The sequence below is a fragment of the Ornithorhynchus anatinus genome, chromosome X5 (assembly GCF_004115215.2).
Source record: "Ornithorhynchus anatinus isolate Pmale09 chromosome X5, mOrnAna1.pri.v4, whole genome shotgun sequence".
In the NCBI taxonomy this organism is placed as follows: Eukaryota; Metazoa; Chordata; class Mammalia; order Monotremata; family Ornithorhynchidae; genus Ornithorhynchus; species Ornithorhynchus anatinus.
In genome coordinates, this window is record NC_041753.1 from 6,151,026 (window position 1) to 6,175,042 (window position 24,017).

General features: G+C 61.4%; 3 protein-coding genes across 4 annotated transcripts; all 3 read left to right on the forward strand.

Moving 5' to 3' along the window:
* Nucleotides 1–528: 528 nt before the first annotated feature.
* On the forward strand, nt 529–12,188 carry ARHGEF15 (Rho guanine nucleotide exchange factor 15). Its single transcript, XM_029055554.2, has 17 exons — nt 529–804; nt 4,449–4,911; nt 4,966–5,219; nt 5,366–5,689; nt 5,790–5,844; nt 6,791–6,840; nt 7,027–7,238; nt 7,327–7,487; nt 7,802–7,954; nt 8,246–8,375; nt 8,914–8,988; nt 10,190–10,282; nt 10,954–11,114; nt 11,291–11,443; nt 11,577–11,659; nt 11,752–11,856; nt 11,983–12,188. The coding sequence occupies exons 1-17, from the start codon at nt 603–605 to the stop codon at nt 12,174–12,176; spliced, it is 2,868 nt and encodes a 955-aa protein (XP_028911387.1). The 5' UTR covers nt 529–602; the 3' UTR covers nt 12,177–12,188.
* Nucleotides 12,189–12,304: 116 nt separating this feature from the next.
* LOC114808238 lies at nt 12,305–15,943 on the forward strand. Of its 2 annotated transcripts, XM_029056321.2 has the most exons (4): nt 12,305–13,229; nt 13,672–13,791; nt 14,063–14,191; nt 15,507–15,942. In XM_029056321.2, the coding sequence occupies exons 1-4, from the start codon at nt 12,791–12,793 to the stop codon at nt 15,764–15,766; spliced, it is 948 nt and encodes a 315-aa protein (XP_028912154.1). In that variant the 5' UTR covers nt 12,305–12,790; the 3' UTR covers nt 15,767–15,942. The 2 variants fall into 2 exon arrangements, with proteins under 2 accessions (XP_028912154.1, XP_028912155.1); XM_029056322.2 differs by lacking the exon at nt 13,672–13,791 and having other exon boundaries at nt 15,507–15,943.
* Nucleotides 15,944–18,528: 2,585 nt separating this feature from the next.
* On the forward strand, nt 18,529–23,975 carry ODF4 (outer dense fiber of sperm tails 4). The gene is made up of 4 exons (XM_029056012.2): nt 18,529–18,926; nt 20,082–20,255; nt 22,889–23,041; nt 23,561–23,975. The coding sequence occupies exons 1-4, from the start codon at nt 18,539–18,541 to the stop codon at nt 23,782–23,784; spliced, it is 939 nt and encodes a 312-aa protein (XP_028911845.2). The 5' UTR covers nt 18,529–18,538; the 3' UTR covers nt 23,785–23,975.
* The last annotated feature ends 42 nt before the right edge of the window (nt 23,976–24,017 follow it).

Consider the following 24,017-nt stretch of genomic DNA (forward strand, 5'->3'; position numbering starts at 1 on the left):
GCAGGGACCATCACCTTGGTCTTGGATGGGAGGGAACTGGAACTGGAAAGGGGGCAAAGCCCCCGGGGGGGTCCAATTCTGGGAGAGGAAGGCGGGAGCTGCCCGGTACTGAGCATTTATTGATTTTTCTCCAGGAAAAGCCAGGGGAGAGGCATTTCGGAGGGGGTGGGAGGAGGCGGTGGGGTGTCCTTCGCACCAGTCCCCGCTCCCCCCACGGGAACCCAACGTCCGCCTCCCTTCCTTTTCCTCTTTCCCTCGTCTTCTACCTGAGCCAGCTGCCCATCTCCCCACCCCGGAGTCGGTTGGATAACGGAGTCGGGGCGTCCGCGGGGCGAGGGTCGGGGGGAGAGCTGGGATCCGGTCGGCGCAGCTGGGGCCAGAGGCCGGGCCCCGGCCAGTTCCAGAGGTGGAAATGGGTGGCGGGGCCCGCTGGACGGGGGAGTCCTATCAAGGGGTGGGGCGGGAGTCGGGGAGGAGGGTGAGCTCGGCGGGGGGCGGGGGAGGGTGGTTCTGGGGACTGGAGTCCTGGGAGAGCTGGGGGCTGAGGACTGGATGCCTGGGTCCCGGATGGGGAGGACCGGTTGACAAAGCGGCCCTGTCAGATGGCCTGGACAGTGGGACCTTTGAGCGTCGAAATGACTCATGCTCCTGGCTGGGCCTGGCCCCGGGCCTCGGCCGCACACCACGGGCCCGAGCCACCAACACGGCCGCTTCCTTCGGCCCTCACGGCCCTGGACCCCAGCGAACGGGGCAGCGGGAGACGGGCCCTCATTTTTGCCCCCTTGGAGTCCCGGAGCCTCGGAGGTCAGTCGGGGCGGTGGGTGGGACTCCCTCTGTCCCTCCCCGCTCCCTTCGGAGCCGTGTCCCTCCGGCCCCCACCCCCACACATAAACCACCTTCTTTCCCTGACGTACCTGGGGTTTCCTTCCTCTCGAGCCTGTCCCAGCTTCCTCCCTTCCTCTCTGGTCCTCTATCTGCTCTTCCTCTGCGCTATTCTCACCCCCCCACCCCGGGCCCGTCCCGGAGACCCCCGAGCCCCTTGCTGGGCCATCCCTCCCCGACAACATCCATTTTTTGTCGTCGTTTTGTTTTTATGGTATCTGTTAAGTGTTTACTACGCACTCTTCTAAGCCCTGGGGTAGATTCAAGCTAATTAGGTTGGACGCAATCCCCGTCCCACCTGGGGCTCACGTCTTCATCCCCATTGTACAGAGGAGGGAACTGAGGCACAGAGAAGTGGCTTGCCCCAAGGTCACACAGCATTCCCGTCCTCTGACTCCATCCCTTCTTCCGAACCCCAACGCTCCCCTTTCCGGGGCCGGGGGAGGAGGAGGGAGAAGCGGGGGGCGGAGGGAGAGAGCATCGCGTCCCCAGATTCCCCACCTCTTCCAGTCTTGTTTCCCACCTCCGATTCTCCCAGCGCCATCCCTTTCCCCCTCCTAGGAGCCCCTCAGGTCACTCATTCAATCTTATTTACCGAACGCTTACTGTGCGCAGAGCACCGTACGAAGCGCTTGGGAGAGTACAACGGGACAATAGACATATTCTCTGCCCACAGGATCACGGTCCAGATGGGGGGAGACGGGCATTAATACAAATAAAGAATTTACAGATACGTACCTAAGCGGCGTGGGGTTAGGAGGGGTGGGGGGAGAGCAGAGGCAGCAGATCAGGGCTACGCAGAAGGGACTGGGAGATGAGGAAAGGTGGGGCTTAGACAGGGAAGGCCTCTTGGAGGAGACGGGCCTTCGTTAAGGTTTCGAACGGGGGACGGCGAGAGTAACTGTCGGATTTGAAGAGGCAGGACGTGGGCTAAGGGTCGGCGGCGAGACAGAGGCCCAGCGAGAAGGTTAGCGTTAGAGGACCGAAGCGCGCGGGCTCCGTTGTAGAAGGAGAGAAGCGAGGTGAGGTAGGAGGGAGAGAGGTGGCGGACTGCTTTGAAGCGAGTGGTGAGTTCTTGTTGGATGCGGAGGTGGATGGGAGGTCCCTGCCTGCACTGAGGGGTAAGGGGAGGAGAGGCGGGATGGGGGCGGGGGGAGTCCACACTCTGTTCTTAATGTCTCTTGGGGTCCGTGGCTCCAGGAGCCTCCGGGGCAGGAAACTGCTGCTAAAAATAAGCCGGAAAGGGAGAGTCCTGGAGAGATAGGAACCGGGAAATGGGGGGCGGGGGACACGGGCCAAGAGGCGCCCCTCTTCCTCACACGCACACACATGTTCAACCCGCACGGGTGTGAGGAACTGGGAAAGGGAAGCAGCATGGCCTCCTGGAAGGAGCACAGGTCTGGGAGTCAGAGGATCTGGGCTCTAATCCCGCTTCTGCCTTGGAGCGTTGACCTTGACCTGCCGGGTGACCTTGGGCAAGTCACTTCACCCCTCAGGGCCCCAGTCCCCTTATCCGTACAGTGGGGATTCAATTCCCGTTCTCCCTCCTGCACGCCCCATGTGGGACCTGATGATCTTGTATCTAGCCCAAGCGCTTGGTAATAATTACGGTCCTTGTTAAGCGCTTGCTCCGTGCCAAGCACCGTTCTAAGCACCGATTAGCTCGTGAGCCCGTCACCGGGCAGGGATGGTCTCTATCTGTTGCCGAATCGGACATTCCAAGTGCTTAGTACGGTGCTCTGCACATAGTAGGCGCTCAGTAAATACGACTGGATGAATGAATACAAGTTAATTAGGTTAGACCCAACACCCGTTCCCCAAGGGGCTCGTCGTCTTCATTTTACAGATGAGATAGCTGAGGCCCAGGGAAGTGAAGTGACTCGCCCACGGTCACCCATTCATCCATTCAACGGTATTTATTGGGCGCTTACTATGTGCAGAGCACTGTCCTAAGCGCTTGGAACGTACCATTCGGCAACAGATAGAGACCATCCCTGCCCGGTGATGGGCGCACGGTCTAAACGGGGGAGACGGAACAGCAAAGCAGAACGAAACAAAAACAAGAGAGCAGCATCAAGATAAATAGAATCAAGGGAATACACCCCTCATTAACAAAATAAATAGGGTCATAAATGATATATACAACTACGGGTTCGAGCCACTTGGCAGCTGTGTGACTGTGGGCAAGTCACTTCACTTCTCTGTGCCTCAGTTTCCTCATCTGTAAAATGGGGATGAAGACTGGGAGCCTCATGTGGGACAACCTGATGACCCTGTACCTACCCCAGCGCTTAGAACAGTGCTCTGCACATAGTAAGCGCTTAACAAATACCAACATTACTATTACGAGGACCCAAGCCAGGAGGGAGCAGGAGTAAATGGCGGGGGCTGTGGGGGGTGGGAACTGCGCATGCGCGTCTGCGGCCCCCCCATCTCTGGCGGGGGGGCGGGGATTGACATCGGGGGCGGGGCCGGCACGTGCTCTCTCGCGCTTCGCGCCTTCAGAGCCCCGCCCACAGTCCGACGAGGCACGTCCACCGACCAATCAGGCCTCGAGCCCTGCCCACCGAGGCCACGCCCACCGACCAATCAGGCCTCGAGCCCTGTCCACCGCCCGCCGAGGCCACGCCCTCCGATCAATCAGGCCTCGAGCCCTGCCCACCGACCAATCAGGCCTCGAGCCCTGTCCACCGCCCGACGAGGCCACGCCCGCCTATCAATCAAGCCTCGAGCCCTGCCCACCGACCAATCAGGCCTCGAGCCCTGTCCACCGAGGCCACGCCCGTCAACCAATCAGGCCTCACCCACCGCTCAGACCCCGCCCGCTTCCATCATCAGACCCCGCCCACCTCCCCCTCCGGTCACGCCCCCTGCGCGTGCGCACTTTCCTTCCCCCCTTCCCAATTCGGGAGAGCCAGGGGTAGGAGAATCCATCAAGCATATTTCCTGAGCGCTTACTATGTGCCCGCCTATTATCCTCTCCCGTGCGCTTAGTACAGTGCTCCGCACACAGTTGGAGCTCGATAAATACGATTGAATGAATGAATACAATGCAATGGAATTAGCCAAGGAAAGGAAGCGAGTCGAGATTCAACCACCCAGTAGTATTGACGGAGCACTTACTGGGGGCGGAGCACTGTACTAAGCGTTCGGGAGAGGACGATTCAATAATCACTCATTCGATCGGTGGTAAATGGTCTGCCCGAAGTCACACAGCGGACAAGCGGAGGAGGAGAGATTAGAACCCAAGACCTTCCGATTAGAGAATCGGCGTGGCTCAGTGGAAAGAGCACGGGCTGGGGAGTCAGAGGTCTTGGGTCCGCCTCAGCCGCGTGACTCTGGGCAAGTCGCTTCCCTTCGCGGCGCCTCAGTCCCCTCATCTGTAAAATGGGGCTGAAGACGGTGAGCCCCACGCGGGGCGACCCGATCACCTCGTATCCCTTCCGGCGCTTAGTACAGTGCTCTGCCCAGAGTGAGCGCGTCACCAATGCCGTCATTATCATCATCGTGCTTCTCAGGCCTGTGCTCTAAGCGACTACATCACGCCGTCTCTTCCTCTGCCCCAGGTGATGCCGTCGAAGGGCCCCGCGAGCCCCCCTCCCACCTCCAGAGGAGAATGTCGACGGGCGCCCTGCCGCCTGCAACGCCCCCAACCCACAAGCCCCCACGCGTCACCCGGCCTCGGCCCCCATCCCGGCCCAGGGCCTCCTCGCCCGCTCGGGCCTCCAGCCCCTGCAACGGGCGACCTTCCCTAGCCTCCGGGCTGGCCTCCCCGATGCCATCCGCCACCCCCCCGCCTCGTTCCCCGCACCCCCCGGGTCGCAGATCTCCCCCAGACCCGGCTTCCCCCTGCTCTTCCCCGCTCCAGGCCCCCCGCGCGGTCCCTTTCCCCAGGAAAGCCCCCGACCCACAGGGTCCAGGCCCCGGGACCCCCAAGGCCAAGATCCCGCCTCCCGCTCTGGGGGAGCTCCCCGTGCGCCCTCCTCCGTCCCCTCGGGCTCCGTCCCCCCATCTCCGCTCGCCTCCCCCGCCGGCCCCAGCCCCCAAGCCCCCTCCCCAGCCCGGCGCCCCCTCCCCCCCCAGTCCCCCCTCCCCTCGGCCCCCGCGGCCCTCCCCGACCAAAGCCCCGTCCCCGCGGCCCTCGGTCCCGGGCACGGTCCGCCGGCTGGCCGGGAGGTTCGAGCAGGGACCGGGCCCCTCGACGGCCGAGAAGCGCGGAAACTCTGGGAGCCCGCGGCCTCCCCTCTCCGGCCCCGACGGCGGGGCCTCGGGGCCCGGGGCGGGACGGGGCCTCGGCCGGAGCGAGGCCGAAGCCTCCCAGGAGAACGGGCTCCTGGGTGAGCGAGGGGACTCGGGGGACCGTCCGCCCCGGTCCCCGAGGGGAGAGGGGTAGGGCCGGGGTGGGCCCGGGGCCCCGAGGGAGTGAGGATCGGTGTGGGAGGGCTACTCTGCCTCTCCTGACGTCCCCTTTCTCTCTCCCCAGATGCCCCCTCAGCCTGCCCCTCTCCCTGCCCCTGCGCCTGCCACAGAGCTCACCCGGGCATGGAGCTGCGCTGGGTGACCGCGGCGGGGGACGGAGAGGGCGCGTCCTGGGCCCGCCGCCCTTCCCGCTCCCGCCCGGCGCCCCCCAGTCCCCTCCTCAACGGGCACCCCCCGGTCGTCCTCACCTCCTACCGTTCCACGGCCGAGCCGGCCCCGCCCCTGCCCCTCAAGCCCCCCAAACCCACCCGGCTCGGGCCCAGGCCCGGAGCTCTCCAGGACCCCCCGCGGGCCGACCGGGATCCGACCCCCGAGGCGGACCACCCAGGTACCCGGAGCGGAGGACGTCGGGGAGGGGACGGAGCCGGTGGCGGGACGGGACCCTTGGGCCCCGGGCCCTCGCCCTCTGTGACATGTCTCCCCCACAGGGATCAACGCGGGTGAACCCAGACCCACCTCCCCACGGGGAACCCCGCCTGAGAGGTACCGTATCCTGCCCCACTTAGGGTTCCCCCTCGGCCCGCCCAAAAAATCGGTCACGGGTTTCCTCAGCGCCGAGAACTGTACTCTAACGGTAACGATAATAATTAAGCACTAGAGAAGCAGCGTGGCCTAGGCACGTACAACAGAAGCAAGAAAGCGAAGCTGTATGACCTAGTGGATAGAGTCCGGGCCTGGGAGTCGTCAGAGGGACCTGGGTTCTAATCTCGGCTCTGCCACTTGTCTGCTGTGTGACCGCGGGCAAGTCACTTCACTTCTCTGTGCCTCAGTTACCTCATCTGTAAAATGGGGATTGAGACGGTGAGCCTGATGTGGGACAGCGACTGTGTCCTACCCCATCAGCTTGTATGTACTCCAACGCGTAGAGTAGCACTTAATAAATATCACAGTTATTATTATGATCGTCCTATTTGTTAAGTACCTACTAGGCCAAGCGCTGTACTACGTGCTGGGGCAGACACCAGATGAACCGGTCGGATATTGCCCCTGTCCCACAGGGGACCCGCAGTCTAAGTCGGGGGGGGCGAACAGGTATCGAATCCCCATTTTACCGAGGAGGAAACCGAGTCCCAGGGAAGCGAAGTGCCTTGCTCAAAGTGGCACAGCGGTCAAGCGGCAGGATTAGAACCCTGGTCCTCCGATTTATCAAAGGAATGTGAAAGAGATGGATCGTTATATACCCGTAGACATACGGGTGTAGGCTAGAACTGTAATCTCTACGTGTCGGGGGTCGATGTGACTGTAGGGAGGGGAGGTGGGGAAAGTGGGACTGAGTCAGGGGAGGCTTCCTGGAGGAGGAGAGGGGCTTGGAGGCAGGTTTTGGCGATGGGGAGAGCTGGGGTCTGGCAGGGTGGGCGAGGGGGGAAGTGGTTCCTCCTCTTCCTCTGTGTGTGGGAGACCCTGACCCTCCCACCTGGTCTGCCCACAGGCCACAGGAGACCCCGACGGAGAAAGAGTGGGGCCTGCCGCTCCAGGACGGTGAGGATCCCGGCGGTCGGGGAGCGGGGTCCCGGGGTCCCGGGGGGCCGGGGACTTGGGGGGAATTGGGGAGTGGAGTAGTGGAGGGGGTGGGGACGGGGGTCGGGACTCCTGGGTCTCCGAAGCGGGGCGGGGGGGGTCTCCGAGGGGAAACGGGGGTGTGACGGGGGACGCTTCTGCCCACAGAGCCCCTCTACCAGACGTACCGAGCGGCCGTGCTGTCCGAGGAGCTGTGGGGGGGCAGCGAGGATGGGGCGCCCCCTTCTCCCGGCCCCGGGGACCCCCCCTGCCTCCCCCGGCCCCCGGGGCCCCGTAACACCCTCTGGCAAGAACTGCCGGCCGTGCAGGCCAGCGGGCTCCTGCAGAGCCTCGACCCCCAGGAGCGGCGCATGCAGGAGGTGAGGGGGCCGGGGTGGCCGCCGGGACCCTCTCTGAGCCCCCGTCAGAGTCCACCCGTCGGTCCACCCGCCCTTCCGTCCGCCCCAGAGCCTGTTCGAGGTTGTCGCGTCGGAGGCCTCGTACCTGCGCTCTCTGCGGCTGCTGACGGAGACCTTCGTGTTGAGCCCCTCCCTGAGGGACACCCTGACGCCCCGGGACCACCACACCCTCTTCTCCAGCGTCCAGCGCGTCCAGGCCGTCAGCGAGAGGTCAGGCCGCCCAGGGCAACCTGGGTTTCTCGCCTCGCCCCGATCTCGTGTGGCCCGGCCCACGCTCCCCTCTTCCGAGCCTTCGCCTCCCTGCCCTGTCTGCCCCCCGGCTTCAACTCTTTCGGCCCCCACCCTTCCTGGACCCGGTTCCTCTGCGCCCCGCCTCGTATGGGCCCAGACTCTCTAAGCCCCTCCCGTCCCGTGTCCGGTTCCCTTGAGGTCCCTCTGAGCCCTTCCCCTCCTGTGCCCGGTCCCTTGGATCCCGTCCGTCCTGAGCTCCCGGCCTCGCCCCCCGCGTCCCCTCTGGGGGCTAGGTTCCTGTCCGCTCTCCTGGCCCGCGTGTCCCGCTCGCCCCACATCGCGGACGTGTGTGACGTGGTCCTCAGCCACGCTCAGGGGCCCTTCTCCGTCTACGTCGACTACGTCCGCAACCAGCAGTACCAGGAGGAGACCTACAGCCGCCTCATGTAAGACCGGCGGGGGCCTGGCTGGAGCGGGGCCTGCTGTGTGTTTTGGGGGGGGCCGATGGGACAGCGCGGCGGGGCTGGGGGCTCCGAGGTCCCAAGAGGGAGTAGGGACAGGCGGGGGGCCGAAGGGGCGGGTGCCAGGGTCCTGGAAGGAGCAGACGTCGGCGAGAAGGGGGATTGGGGTCCCGGGGGGGGGGGGGGCTGGATTCTGGGAGGGAGGGGACTGGCACGGGGAGGGGGGACAGGACTTTTGGATCCCCCCCCACCTCCCATACACACATCCGCCCACAGGGAGACCAACAGCCGGTTCTCCGCGGAGCTGGCTCGGCTCCAGAATCTCCCCCTGTGCCAGCGGCTTCCCCTCCCCTCCTTCCTGTTGCTCCCCTTCCAGCGCATCACCCGTCTCCGCATGCTGCTGCAGGTACCGGCCCCTCGGAGAGACCCCCCCAATCAATCCCGACGACCCCCAGGATCCCCTCCCTCGAGGCCAGGCGCCCCTCGATCCCAGACCTCCACTGGAGCCCAGGCAGCCAGGCCTCAGTTCCTGCCCCACAATCTTCCTGTCTGCCATTCACTCCTTACCTAGTTCACCTCCTGGGCTCCCTGCAAGTCACCTCCTTCTCCTCCTCTTTGTCCTCCTCCTCCTCCCTGTCCTCCTCCCCCTCCTTTTCTTCCTCCTCCTCCCCCTCCTCCTCCTCCCATCCTCCTCATTCTCCCTCTCCTTCTCCCCTTCCTCCCCTCCTTCTCCCTCCATTCATTCATTCATTCAATCGTATTTACTGAGCACCGTGTGCGAAGCACTGTACTAAGTGTTTGGGAGAGCACGCTATACCAACACACAGATACCCCCCTGCCCACGAGGAGCTCCCAGTCTTCTCCCCTTCCTCCTTCCCCTCCTCCTCCTCCTCTCTGCTCCCCATGGCCCCCTTACCCAACACCCTCTCTCCCTCTCGCCCCAGAACATTCTACGACAGGCGGAGGAGGGGTCGAGCCGGGAGGAGAATGCTCGCCAGGCCCTGGGGGCCGTCAGCAAGGTGCGGAGGGTGCAGGGTACCGACGATGGGGAGCCAGGTTGAGAGAGAGTTTGGAGCTCTGGGCTCAGAGGGACCCGACAGGAGTTTGGGAAACGAGGGTCGGGGGGATGGGGCTGAGGCTACTGGGTGCTTGGAAAGATACGAATCATAATAATAGTACGCGTTAAGCGCTGATTATGTGCCAGGCACTGTTCTAAGCACTGGGGCAGGTAGGAGGTTATCAGTTCAGAGGGAAATGTTGGGGTTCGGGGCTTCTGGGGAGGGCTGGGGGGCTTTGGGGTCAGGAGACAGAGAAGCATCTTGGCTTAGAGGAAGGAGCTCAGGCCTTGAATGATGATAAAAATAATGACAGTAATGATATTTAAGCTCTCACTACATGCCAGGGACTGTCCTAAGCGCTGGGGTAGATACAACGTTATTGGTTTGGACTCAGCCCTTGAAGTCAGAGGACCTGGGTCCTACTCCTGGATCTGCCCGACTGCCAAGGGAAGTCGCTTCTCTGTGCCTCGGTTTCCTCCCTGGGGGGCAGGGACCCTGTCCAACCGGATGAACTTGTATCCATCTCAGCGTTTAGCACGGGGCATAGTAAGCGCTCGACAAATGTATTCACCCCACCCTCAAACCCACAGCACTTAAGTACTGGATCTTAAAATCATATATTATAAATTATTTATTTATTCATATTAACATCTGTCTCCTCTCTCTAGACCATAAGCTCGTTATGGGCGGGGCACATGTCTGCTAATTCATTCATTCATTCATTCGTATCTATTGAGCGCTTACTATGTGCAGAGCACTGTACTAAGCGCTTGGAATGTTCAGTTTGGCAATAAATAGAGACCATCCCTGCCCCCTGACGGGCTTACAGTCTAATTCTGTGATGTTGTAGTCTCCCAAGCGCTTAGTAAGGTGCTGTGCCCATAGTAAGCGCTAAATACGTATGATTGATGAGGAGGAGGAGGATCACTGTTAACATAATAGATAATTATTATAAATAATGAATATTATTTGTATCATAAATACTATTACATAATAAATGATTGTTAAAATAACTGATATAATTAATGTTATTAATAACAGGCAGAGGTGGCTTGGGGGGGTTGAAGGAATTGGGTTTCTTTTGGGAAACGGGGGGTGCCAGAGAGGGGGCTTCCACAGGACTGGGGGTCACCGCCCTCCCACCCCCCCCTCCTCCTCCCAGATCATCGAACGCTGCAACGCGGAGGTGGGACGCATGAAGCAGACGGAGGAGCTGATTCGCCTTAGCCAGCGGCTGCGGTTCCACAAGGTCAAGGTGAATGTCCCCCAAGAGACGCAGTCCCTAACAATAATAATAATAACCAACCCAATTTGGTTGTATCCACCCCTGCGCTTGGTACAGTGCCTGGCACATAGAGAGCACGTAACAGATCCCATAATTATTCATTCAATCATACTTACTGTGTGCGAAACACTTTGCCGAGCCCCCGCCGGGATAGAACCCGGAGTCCCAGATCGGACCCAATCTCCATCCCTCGTGGGGCTCCCGGTCCTCAGCCTTCCAAACGCCCAAAGCCCGATCGATCAATCGTACTTCTCGAGCGCTTACCGTGCGCAGAGCCCGGTACTAAGCGCTTGGGAGAGGACAAAGAACAAAGCTGGTGGACACGTTTCCTGTCCCCAGTCGATCGGCGGTATCTATTGAGCGCTTACTGTGCGCAGAGCACTCTGCTGAGCACTTGGGAGGGTCCAATAGGACGGAGTTGGGAGACACGTTCGCCGCCCACGAAGATCTTGGAGTCTAGAGGAGGGGGTCCGGAGACCAGTCTTCTGAAGACCCTCTCCCTAAGACCCCCTCAACCCCTTGACTCCCCCTTCCCTTCGCAACCCCAACGGGCCCTAGGTGGCAGAGTTGGGGGTGACAATAGGGGAAGGGTGCCTGGAGTTGACCGTCCCCTCTCATCTCCCCTCCCTCTCCGGTCCCAGGCGTTGCCCCTAGTTTCCTGGTCACGACGGCTGGAGCTGCAGGGGGAACTGACGGAGCTGGGTCGGCGGGGCGGGGGGACCCTGTTCGGCTCCCGCCCCCGCCTCACTCCCCTCTGCCTGCTGCTCTTCAGTGACCTCCTGCTTGTCACCCTGCCCAAGAGGTGAGGAGGGGCTGCCATCCGGGGAGGGTCCCTTAGAGGAAAGAGGGCAGGTTTGGGGGGGAGCGGGACACCCGGGTCCCTTGGAGGAGAGAGGACTGGTCGGGGGTGGGGAGGGGAGGCAGGACACCCGGGTCCGTCCCCCGTCCCCGACCCGGCCGTCCTCTCCCACCTTCCAGCGGCCAGCGGCTGCAGGTCCTGGACTACGCCCACCGCTCCCTGGTCCAGGCCCAGCCCCTCCCGGTCCCCCCCGGACCCCCGACCTTCCGCCTCACCCTGCTCAGCAACCACCAGGGTCGTCCCACCCACCGACTGCTCCAGGCCCCGACTCTGTAAGGAAACCCTCCCCCGGCCGGCCCGCTGAGCCCTCCGGGGCGGCCCCCGTCCCCACCCGCTGACCCCCGGGGGCCGCTGGGAGCCCACGACCCCGGAGGCGACCCGTGCCCCCTCCCTGCGAATCCTCAGGTCGGACATGCAGCGCTGGTTGGGGGCCTTCCCGGCCCCGGGACCCCAGCCCGGCTCTCCGGACACCATCTACGAGGACTGGGGTGAGGAAAGCACGGGGGGCAGGGCGGGGGGAGTCCGGGGGCGGAGGGGGGCCGGTTTGGTGGCAGCGCCGAACCCCCTCCTCGCCCCCCAGACTGCCCCCAGGTGCTGTGCCTGGAGCCGCACACGGCCGAGGAGCCCGAAGGCCTGAGCCTCGAGCCCGGAGATCTGGTCAACGTGCTGCGCAAGAGCCGCGAGGGTGAGGGGGCCGCCACCCCTCCGGACCCCCGCCGTCGTCGCGCCCCCTCCCCCGTCCCCACAGACAGCCCCCGTCCCGTCTCCTCAGCCGCACCCCATCCCACGGGCTCCCCTCTGTCGCCCGCAGGCTGGCTGGAGGGCGTGCGGCCCTCGGACGGGCGGCGCGGCCGCTTCCCGGCCCAGTCGGTGCGCGAGGTGCCCGGAGAGCACGTGCGGAGGCGGCACCTGCGCCAGAGGCAGCTGCTGCTCCAGGCGGCCGGACGGCTCTGCCCCCCGCCCGCCCCGGGCACCCCCAGGACCCAGCGCGGGGGCCCCTCCTGAGGGGCGGACGGCCCCCGGCCCAGCAGCCGCCGCCCCGGCCCGGAGCCCGCGGGGTGGGGGGACGGGAGGGGACGGGCGCCGGCCGGTCGGGGGGCCCGACCGGCCGGGAACGAGCCAACGGAGAGCCGGCGCCGACCGCCACCCGTGGGAGGTCACCTCGGGGGTTGCCAGAGCCATCGGGGAGGCCAGCGGGGGAGGGCAAAGGTCAGGGCGACCGACGGGAACCCTCCCACGCCACCCCGGAGCCCACGGGGCCGGGCTCTCCCCGCCCCTCTTCTGCCAATCGTTTGCCCCAACCTTTTGCCCCCCGGGAGCGAGCTCCCCTCACCCCGCCGCCCCCGTCCCACTCACGCTAGGGTCGGTGGGTAGTGGCGCCCGGGGACGACAACGCTCTTGCTGCCCCGGCCCGGCCCGCCTCCCGCCGCCACTGTCCACGCTCCGGCCTCTTCCCGCTCCCTCCCCCACCCCAGGCGGGCCCCCGAGGGGAGTGCGGGCTGACAAGGAGGTGCCCCTCGAGGGGCAGGCCGGACCGTTGAAGGACCAGGCAGCAGATCCCGGGTTCTGGACGTTGGGGGCACCGGGGGTTCCGTGGCAGTTGGAGGGCCCAAGGGGCCATGAGGCAGCCGGGGAGACACAGGGTCAGCGGCCCACCGGCCTGGCTGCTCCAGAAATCCTGGAGGTCAGTGGTGGGCCAGGGCCAGGACCATCCTTCCTCCTCCGCCTCCTCCTCCCTTCCCCACCTGAATGAGGTCCACGGGTCTTCCTCCACCTCCTGCTCTCCCCGCCCCTCCTACTCCCCCCACTACTCCACACCCCATTCCAGCTCCCTCCACCATTCCTCCAGCCCTCCCTTGGCCACCGCCGCTTCCAGGAAGCGGATGTGGGCCATGGGCCGGGGTGTCACCTGCCTCGGCTTCATCCTCTTCGCCCTGTCCACCCTCGAGAGCGAGTGGGGGCAGCAGGTGAAGGCCTCAGGGGAGTTACAGCTACTGATCAACCCGCTGTGGGTGACCTGTCCTCACAAGAGGTGCCAGAGTACCCGACTGGACCAGGGTAAGAGGCTTCTGCGGACTCGGGGGGCCGGGGAGGGGCGCGTGCGGCGGGGGGGTCGTCTCCCAGGGAGTCCGGGAAACAACCCCCGCTCGGTCCCTTCGCTCCGCCCGCCCTGGGTCGAGGCGTTTCGTCTCACCGGGCCTCGGCGTCCTCGCCCGTCAAATGGGGATTCGATACCCGTCCTTCCCGCCCCGTTAGACTGTGGGACGGGGGCCGGGTCCGATCGGATGGCGTGGCGTTCACCCTAGCGCTCGGCCCGGTGCTCGGCGCCGGGTAGGCGCTTCACAGAGACCGCCGTTAGTATAACTGAGGGACGAGGGACGGGTAGGGAAGGTGGGGGACGGAGGGCGCGGGAGGGTGGGGGGCGGCGGGACGGCGCGTGGACTCCGATCCCAGGGGGACTCAGTCCGGCCCTCTCGCCCTCCCCACCCCGTCATCGCAGGCATCTACATTGCCACCTTAGCCCTGATCATATTCCTGGTCCTGGTCGTGGTTGTCTCCCTCTCCCGGCCGGGCCTGCCTCTCCTCCGGTACATCACCGCCTTCCTGAACTTCCTGATAGGTAGCCCTTACCCCGCCCGCTCCCTCCGGCCTCCCCGGAAAACCGGGGCGGACGGGGCCACCCCTCGTCATCCTGCCGCTTCCCCTAGGGGATTGGGACCGAGAGGGAGGCGGCGGCGGGGACGGGTGTCTTCCCTCTCTCTCGGGGGGCCCGTCGCCCCCGGTCTCGTGGGCGCCGTCACGCCGGGAGGCCCCGGGGTCCCGGGGAGGGCGGCGGGGGCGACGGGCCCTGAGGGGTGTCTGACCGCCCCCTCCCCTTCCTTTGGCTCTAGCCATCCTGCTGATGCTGTGTGCCGTTCTAGTCGGGGACATGACCCACGGCCTGTTCGGGCCGACGGTGATGCAGTACACCTGGCCCTTCTACTGCGTGTGGTTGGACGCCTTCGTCTTCCTGATCGCCGGTGAGCCGGTGGGGCCGGGACCATCGGGGACGACGTTTACCCGGATCCGCCGGGGAGCCGGCTGCCTTGGTGGGAGCTTCGTGGGAATTGCGGGCCCCCCCCCCAGCCCTTCTCCCAGTGCCCCGGGGTTCCATCCTTCTTCCCCGGGACCTCCCTGTCTTGACTTTCCATCCCTTGCAAATCAACCCCTCCGTGGTAGACTGTAGGCTCGCCGCGGGCAGGGAATTGCGTCTGACGATTCTGTTCTGTCGCACTCTCCGAAGTGCTCATTACGGAGAAGCAGCACGGTGGAGTGGACAGAGCACGGGCCTGGGAGTTAGAAGGACCTGGGTTCTAATTCCAGCTCCGCCGCTTACCTACTGTGCGACTCTGCCACTTGTCAGCTCTGTGACTGTGGGCAAGTCACTTCACTTCTCTGTGCCTCAGTTACCTCATCGGTAAAATGGGGATGAAGACCGTGAGCCCCACGTGGGACAGCCTGATTCCCCTGTGTCTACCCCAGCGCTTAGAACAGTGCTCGGCACATAGTAAGCGCTTAACAAGTACCAACATTATTATTATTATCTTGGGCAAGTCACTCAATCATAATAATCTTGAGACTCGTTAAGCGCTTATTATGGGCGAACGCTGGGTTAGACGCAAGTTAATCAGGTTGGACACAGTCCCTGTCGCACATGAGGCTCTCACTCTTAATCCCCATTTTACAGATGAGGTCACCGAGGCCTAGAGAAGTGAAGTGACTGGCCCGAGGTCACAGCAGACAGGTGGCGGAGCCGAGATTAGAACCCAGGTCCTCCTGACTCCCAGGCCTGGGCTCTATCCATGAAGCCAGGGCCTCAGTTCCCTCATCTGTAAAGTGGGGATTAAGACTGGGAGCCCTTTGTGGGACGGGGGACTGTGTCCAACCCGACGACCTTGTACCTACCCCAGCGCTTAGTACGGTACCAGGCACACAGAGAAGAGCATGGGCCTGGGAGTCAGGAGGTGAGTTCTAATGCCGGCTCTGCCACCTGTCTGCTGGGTGATCTTGGGCAAGTCACTTCACTTCTCTGGGCTTCAGTTCCCTCATCTGTAAAATGAGGATGGAGACTGTGAGCCGTGGGACAGGGACTGTGTCCAGCCCGATTTGCTTGGATCCACCCAAGTGCTTAGTCCAGTGCCTGGCACACGTTAAGTGCTAACCAAATACCACAATTTTGTATTATTATTATTAACTAATACTTTTATTATCATCATCATCATCATCATCAGAGGTCACTCTCCTTGGCTTCTGGCTTCCTCCCCACCCCCCGGCTCCTGCTCCTCTCTCCACCAGGATTCCTCTGCCTCTTCAGCCACGGAGATCCCAGGCTCTGCTGTAAACTCCCCGACTGCCAGACCCTGAGCGTGGACCTAGACCCCAGGCACTCCGGCAAGAGCCGCTTCTCCTTCCCGAACCACAGGATGACCCCCCGAGTTACCGGCAACTCCCCTCATCGCCTTTCCGTCAGCAGCCCCGGGTGGAGGAACCCCAGGACCAGCCCGCTCTCTACCATCTCCGGTCCCCACTCTGATATCCCCAAAGTCTCCATTTAACCCTGGGCATGCCCCCCCCCCAACTTTTCCTGGGGCTCTGAAGGTGTGAGCCCCCTCCCCACCCCCCCACACCCTCCCCCCGGCCTAAGCCCCTCCCTCTCGTGGACCTGCGGGCCCCCAGACCCCGGGAGGAAAACGCAATAAAACGATGCTCCCATGGCCACGGCCACCCGTCGCGCTTCGTCACGCGGAAGGCACGTCCGTTCTCGCCGCCCTCAGGATGGAGCTGGGGCAAGGATTAGAGCAGGGGGTGGTGGGGAGGGAAAGGGTTACAATCCCCGCGGTCAAATCGGTGGCGTTTCCGGACCGCTTCCTGGGTGGAGAGCACTGGGAGAGTATTTATTGAGCTCTTACTGTGTGCAGAGCACTGGACTAAGCGCTTGGGAGAGCCCGGTACAACAATAAAGAGACACATTCCCTGCCCACAACGAGCTTACAGTCTTGTAACGGAGGTGGAAGATGAGGTCCCTGCCCACAAGGGTTTTACCCAAGCAGAGAGCAAAGTAGAGGCCGTCTTAGAGGCAGCGTACCGTACAAGAGCCCGGGCCTGGGGGTCAGAAGGTCATGGGTTCTAATCCCAGCTCCGCCACTTCTCTGCTGTGTGACCTTGGGTAAGTCACTTCACTTTTCTGGGCCTCAGTTCCCTCATCTGTAAAATGGGATTGAGACCGTGAGCCCTAGGTGGGACAGGGACCGCGTCCAACCCGGTTTGCTTGGATCCACCCCAGGGCTTAGTACAGTGCCTGGCACATAGTAAGCGCTTAAGAGATGCCATTGCTAATTACCATTATTGATGAAAGGGTGCCTGTCCCCCCAGGGTCAATGCAGGCAGGAAGTTGGCAAGGACAGCAGGGCGGGGGCTGGTACTCAGCCTGGTCCCCATCCTTCCCCCCAGCCCTGCCTTCTATCAATCAGTCAATCATATTTACTGAGCGCTTACTGTGAGCAGAGCCCTGTACTAAGCGCTTGGAGGAGTACAATAGAACAATAATTGTGTATCCCTGTCCACAACAGTCTAGAGGTAGCGTGGCTTAGTGGATTGAGCAAGGGCCTGGGAATCTGAAGGAAGGCTCTACCGCCTGTCTGCCACGTGACCTTGGCAAGTCATTTTACTTCTCTGGGACTCAGTGACCTCATCTCTAAAATGGGGGTTAAGAGCACGAGCTCCATGTGGGACAGGGACTGGGTCCAACCTGTCTAACCCCAGCACTTAGAATAGCGCTTGGCACACAGTAAGTGCTTAGCGAGTACTAACAATTATAATTACGGTTCTGAGCGCTGGGTAGATTCAAGGTAATCAGCCTGTCCCACGTGGGGCTCACAGCTTTAATCCCCATTTTACAGAAGAGGTAACTGAGGTGCAGAGAAGTAGAGTGATTTGCCCAAGGCCACAGAGCAGATAAGTGGCACCGTAGTAATTATTGTAATTATGAGGTAGTTCCTAGAGGAACTACGGGCCAACACCTACCAGTCCGCCGACCTGTTGGGGGGTGCTTTCAGAGGCCGAGGAGGGGGCAAGGGGCGGGAAGATTGAGAGTCCAGCCGGAGCTGTGGTGCCCGACGGCTCCCGGCCTTAGGTCTGTCATCGTCCCGGAGCCTGCGGTGCCCTCCTCCTCTGCCCCGGGCCCCTTGGCTCCTCTCACGCGCCGCCCTGGGCCGCCCTCATTCAGGGTGGGTTCGGAGAGGATGTGGGTCGGGGAGGGAGGGGGCTCAGAGCAGCAGGAGGGAATTAGGCGAGCCCACAAGGCAGCCCCGAGATGCGGTGCGGCTCGGGACGCACACCACAGGCAGTAATGTGGACTGACCTGGAGCGCCTTCCCTCTTCATTTCCGACGGACGTGACTCTCCCCCTCCTCGGAGCCTTATCGAAGGCCCGTCTCCTCCTCCGAGAGGCCTTCCCTGACTAAACCCTTCTTTCCTCTTCTCCCACTCCCTTCTGCGTCGCTCTGACTCGCTCCCATGATCCATCCCCACAGCACTCATGTCCTATCTCTCATTTATTTATTTCTAGTAATATCTGTCTCCCCTCTTCTAGGCTGTCAGTTCACTGTGGGCAGGGAATGCGTCTGTTATATTGTTATAGTGTCCTCTCCCAAGCGCTTAGTCCAGTGCTCCGCACCACAGTAAGCGCTCAATAAATCCGACTGATCCTTCTAGCTGACCTCGGTCCGACCTCAGGTTCTAGAAGCTGACCTCTGACTCTTTTGGCCCTCTGCCCCCCCCGTCTAGATTGCGAGCCCCTCCTAGGGCAGGGGGCGGGTCTCGTTCTCACTTGTACGCTCTTCCCCAGCACTCAGGACAGTGCTCTGCGCGTAGTAAGTGCTTAATAAATCCTATTATTGTTACGGTTTGAGAAGTCCAATAATCCCCTTAGCCTTCTGACCTCTGATCCTCGCTCAACCCCTTTTCTCTTCCCTTCTGCTCTGGCTCTAATCCCTTTGGACTCTTCTCAACGATACTGAGGTGGGTCACGTCTCCTTAAGGGTGAAGGAGTTGATCTCCCAGCCCCCACTCCCTTCACCTGAGGGCGATGCAGGTGGCCCCGGATCCCCGATTCCCAGGTCCGGGGTCCCCCAACCTGGGAGGAAGCCGAAGCCGCCCGTGACTGGGGTGGGTCGTATTCCCTGGGTCTCGGTGGTCCCTCCGGACCTGCCCCCTGCCCCCCGCCACCCGGCTTCTCTAGGGAAGGTCAATCCGAGCGAGGAAGGTTCCGTGGCAGTTAGGGCCCCCCCAGGCAGCCTCGCCTCTCGAGGCTCCCGAACCCCGGGACGGATGGATTTGTCGAGAGCGGGAGGGGAGGAGAAGGAAGAAGCGGGGGCCTTGAGGGAGTGGGAGGCCCTTATGGACGCCTGGGCCGGGGCTCAGGGGGAGTCCCCCCAGCCGCCCCTCCCCCCGCTCTCTAAGAGGTTTCCCCGCCGGCTGTCCAAGCTGCCCCTGCGCCGCCGCCTCCTCCAGGAGGCCCGGTTCCTGACCCGGGTGGTGGCCACGGGCCTCAGCACCGTGGGCTTCCTCCTCATGGTCACGGCCGCCTTGTCCCCACACTGGCTGAAGACCCACAGCGTTCACCTCAACGAGACGGCCGCCCTCCCGTCCATCCCCGGCGGACCCTGGGAGCCCTGTGTCCAGGACTGCTCCACCCTCGTCGTGTCAATCAACGCCTGTGAGAAGCCCCCTCGTCGCCCTCGCCCCAAGACCCCGGTTCCCTCCCCGGCCCCTCCTTCCTTCCCTGTCGCGGTCCCTTCCGGAGGAGCCCCCCGCAACCCCCGCACCCTGCCTCTCCTCAGACAGGTCTGCCGCCTCCTCACAACTCTCCTCCGAGCCTCACCTTCCCTCCCCGACTCCCCTGCCTTCCTTCACTCTCCCCTTCTCTCCCCCCAACTCTCCCCGGCCCCCGACCCTCTAGATGAGTAGCACATGGCCTAGTAGAGAGAACCCAGGCCCGGGAGCCAGAAGGACCTGGGTTCTAATCCCGTGTCTCTGCCACTTGCCTGCTTTGCGACCTTGGGCAAATCGCTTCACTTCTCTGAACCTCAATTACCTCAACTGGAAAATGGGAATTGAGACCGTGAGCCCCACGTGAGACAGGGACTGCCCCCAATCCAATGACCTTGTATTCATTTATCCATTCAATAGTATTGATTGAGCGCTTACTATGTGCAGAGCACTGTACTAAGGGCTTGGAATGTACAATTCGGCGACAGATAAGAGACAATCCCTGCCCAATGACGGGCTCACAGTGCAGCGCTCGGTACGGCGCCCGACACGTAGTAAGTGCTTAACCGTTATTATTATTATAGACTGTAAGCTCGTTGTGGGCAGAAAATTCATCCGTTTATTATAATAATAATAATGTTGATATTTGTTAAGCGCTTACTATGTGCAGAGCACTGTTCTAAGCGCTGGGGTAGATTTACAGGGTCATCGGGTTGTCCCCCGTGAGGCTCACATTCTTAATCCCCATTTTACAGATGAGGTAACTGAGACACAGAGAAGTTAAGTGACTCGCCCAAGGTCACACAGCTGGAAAGTGGCGGAGTCAGGATTCGAACCCACGCCCCCTGACTCCCAAGCCCGTGCTCTTTCCACTGAGCCACGCTGCTGCTCTATTGAATTCTCCCAAGCATTCAGTACAGAGCTCTGCCCACGGAAAGCGCTCAAGAAATACGACCGATTGAATGAATGAATAATAATCGCGGTACTTTAGCAGTTACTACGTGCCGAGGGCCGGTCTGAGGGCCGGGGTAGATACGAGGCGGTCGGGATGGACGCAACAAACGAACGAGCCACTTTCTCTCGCTCTCCACCGTCCCCGCAGCCGCTCATACGCTGGGGCGACAGCACCTGTTGCTGGAAGCGACCAAGTTCAGCTTCCTGTTGGCCATGATCTCGGGTTTCCTTCTCACCTGCTGGCTCTTTTGCACCTTCCTCCCACTGTCGCAGAAGGTCACCTCCTTTGACCTGATCGCGGCCTGCAGTTGCGGCTTCACAGGTGCGTCTGGCTCTTGAGAGGAGCTTCCATTTCCCTCCACCCCGCCCCGTCCGGCCTCCTTTCCCCGCTGTTCCCCCTGGGCTCCTCTCTCTGTCCTCTCGCTGGGGGACGGGAGAGGGAGAGGTAAGAGCGGCACGACCCAGTGGTTAGAGCCCGGGCCTGGGAATCAAAGGGTCCCCGGGCCCGACTCCGCTGCCGGCCCGCCGGGTGACCCGGTACAGGTCACTTAGCTTCTCTGGGCCTCGGTTGTGGAAAGAGTCTGGGCTTCGGAGTCAGAAGTCATGGGTTCGACTCCTGGCTCTGCTGTGTGACTGTGGGCAGGTCACTTCACTTCTCTGTGCCTCAGTTACCTGATCTGGAAAATGGAGATTAACTGTGAGCCTCACGTGGGACGACCCGATGACCCCGTATCTACCCCGGCGCTTAGAACAGTGCTCTGCACATGGTAAGCGCTTAACAAATACCAACATTATTATTATCTGGGAAATGGGGATTGAGGCTGCGAGCCCCAGATGAGACACGGACCGTGTCCAAGATGATTAGTCTGTATCGGCCCCAGTGCTAAGTACAGTGCCGGGCGCGTGGCGCTTAGCTGTTATCATTTAAAAAGAAAAAAGAAAGGAGAGTGGGTTGATGAAGTTCCATGAGTTCCTGAGACGTAGGAGGACGGAGCGGATAGAGCACGGGCCTGGGAGTCAGAAGGTCTTGGGTTCTGATCCTGCATCTGCCACCTGTCTTCTCTGTGACCACGGGCAAGTCACTTCACTTCTCTGGGCCTCAGTTACCTCGTCTGTAAAATGGGGCTTGAGACTGTGAGCCCCATGTGGGAGAGCCCGATTTGCTGCTATCCACCCCAGCGCTTAGTACAGCACCTGGCACATAGTAAGCACTTTAGAAATACCACAGTTATTATCTTCGGCCGCGAGTGATGGAGGATTTGCTGCCCCAGAAGCTCATGGGACTTAGAAGCAGCGTGGCTCAGTGGAAAGAGCCCGGGCTTGGGAGTCAGAGGTCATGGGTTCGAATCCCGGCTCTGCCACTTGTCAGCTGTGTGACTGTGGGCAAGTCACTTCACTGCTCTGGGCCTCAGTGACCTCATCTGGAAAATGGGGATGAAGACTGTGAGCCTCACGTGGGACAACCTGATTACCCTGATTCTACCCCAGGGCTTAGAACGGTGCTCTGCACACAGTAAGCGCTTAACAAATACCAACATCATTATTATTATTATTAGAGTGAGCTATGGTATTTCTTCCGCGTTTAGGATGTGCTGAACTCAGATAGTCACAGTTTCTGATGCTCCCTGGGATCACAGTTCAAAAGGGAGAGAGAGCATGCATTTTATCTCCATTTTAATAATAATAATGTTGGTACTTGTTAAGCCCTTACTATGTGCAGAGCACCGTTCTAAGCGCTGGGGTAGATACAGGGTAATCAGGTTGTCCCACGTGACGCTCACAGTCTTCATCCCCATTTTACAGTCGAGGTCACTGAGGCCCAGAGAAGTGAAGTGACCTGCCCACAGTCACACAGCTGCCAAGAGCCGGGAGTCGAACCCATGACCTCTGACTCCCAAGCCCGGGCTCTTTCCACTGAGCCACGCTGCTTCTCTCGACCGGGTAGGTTTCAGAAGGCACATGAGGTGAACCTGAGCTTCAGGGAGCCCCAGGGGTCGAGGGGGACCGTGTGGGACCCAGCCCTTCTCCAGGTTGGCCACCATGCAACTTCTCTCAAAGATGACCGTGACAATGCCTTTCTCAAAGACGGCGGTTAACCGGGCACGAGCTGGGGTCTTGGAGCCGAGCTGCTTGGGGCCTTCGGTTGAGGGAGAGCGGTGGGATGGGGAGGGGGAGGCAGTAAAGTGGCGGAGGAGGAATGCGCCCCGAAAAATCCGGGGTGCGACCCCCTTATGTTGTGCTGTGGGCCTGCTCCGGGTGACGCGTTACCTGACGATCGAGATGCAGCGTGGTCTAGTGGGAAGAGCCCGGCCCTGAGAGTCGGAGGACCCGCGTCTTAATCCCGGCTCCGTCACTTGTCCGCTGTGTGACCGTGGGCAAGTCACTTCACCTCTCTGGGCCTCGGTTCCCTCGTCTGTAAAATAGGGATGAGAACTGTGAGTCCCATAGGGGACACGGACTGTGTCCAACCTATCTTGTGCCTACCCCAGCGCTCAGTAAAGTGCCTGGCACATAGTAAGCGCTTAACCAATACCATTTTTAAAAACGGCATTTCCTGAGCACCTGCTGCAGGGAGAGCTCCCTACTAAGCGCCTGGGAGAGGGCAAGAGAGTTAATAGAGGCGATCCCTGTCCTCAAAGAGCTTACAAGAAGACTCTTTTGTCTGTAAGCCACGAGTAGCAGCGTGGCTTAGTGGAAAGAGCCCGGGCTTGGGAGTCAGAGGTCGTGGGTTCTAATCCTGGATCGGCCACCTGTGAGCTGTGTGACTTCGGACAAGTCACTGAACTTCTCTGTGCCTCAGTGACCTCCTCTGTAAAATGGGGATGACGACTGTGAGCCCCACGGGGGACAGTCTGATGACCTTGTATCTCCCCCGGTGCTTAGAACAGTGTTTTGCATATAGTAAGTGCTTAACAAATATCATTATTATTTGGTCCCTGTCCTCTCTCCCAACAGAAAGTTGCCTCCTCTTCACCCTCCTGCTGTACCCTATTCACCTCCAGTTGGTGCTGGCTGAGGGGAAAGAAGGGGTCCGCCTGGAACTGGGCAACTTTCTGGACTGGAGCTACTTTCTGGGTTGGATGGTGACCCTGATCTATTTGGCATGTGGTGAGAGAGAAGGGGTTGGGGGAGGAAGGTGGGCAGGGGGAGAGAGGGATAAGAGGATTGGAGTTGGGGCCAAAGCTCTAGACTGTAAGCTCGTTGTGGGCAGGGATCGGGTCTCTACCAACTCCGCTATACTGGACTCTCCCCCGCGCTTAGTCCAACGCCCCTGCACGTGAAAAGCACTCCGGAAATCCAATCGATCGGTCGGGAGAGGGGGGAGATGGACCGGAAGCTCACAGTGGACCGGGATCATGTCTACTGACTCTGTTGGACCGGACGCTCCCAAATGCCTAGTCCAGTGCTCTGCACACAGTAGGCGCTCAATAAACGTGTCCAACTCGATTTGCTCGTATCCACCCCGGTGCTGTAGTACAGTGCCCGGCGCAGAGCAGGCACTTAACAAATACGATCATTATCATGATTAACAAATACCAATGATGGGTGGATGGATTGAGGGGAAGGGATGGGGCGTGGTGGGCCGGAGCGGCCTCCGGCTCCACGCTCTATCCCCGGTCCTCCCAGGGGTCCTCTGCTACCTCAACCACAGGAATTTCTGGAGCATCCTCCCCCGCCAGCGCCAGCAGTTCCCAACCACAAGCAGGAACTCGGTTTCCGAGGCGCCCGAGTGGCAGGAATCCTGGACGGGCGGGGGGGCCGCGGCGACACCTGCCACGAAGAAACCCATCAAATTTCCCTCCTGCCCGACGAGCCCCATTCCCAACCGGACCCCCTCCTTGTCCCCATAAAGGGGGACCCTTCCCGGCACCCCCTCCCCGTGCCCCGGGGTAGGCCCGTTCCCGAGGGGGCGGCGGAGGACCCGGGGCCTCCCGCTCTCGCCGTCCCGGGGGGGCTGGCTTACTTCCTCCATTGGCCCTGCCCCTCTTCTCAGCATCCTCTCCCACCCCGCCCCCTAAAATAAAGTTTTTGTCTGACTCCACACCCATCTTTGATCATTCAGTGGGGGCCTGGAGAGGCCGCT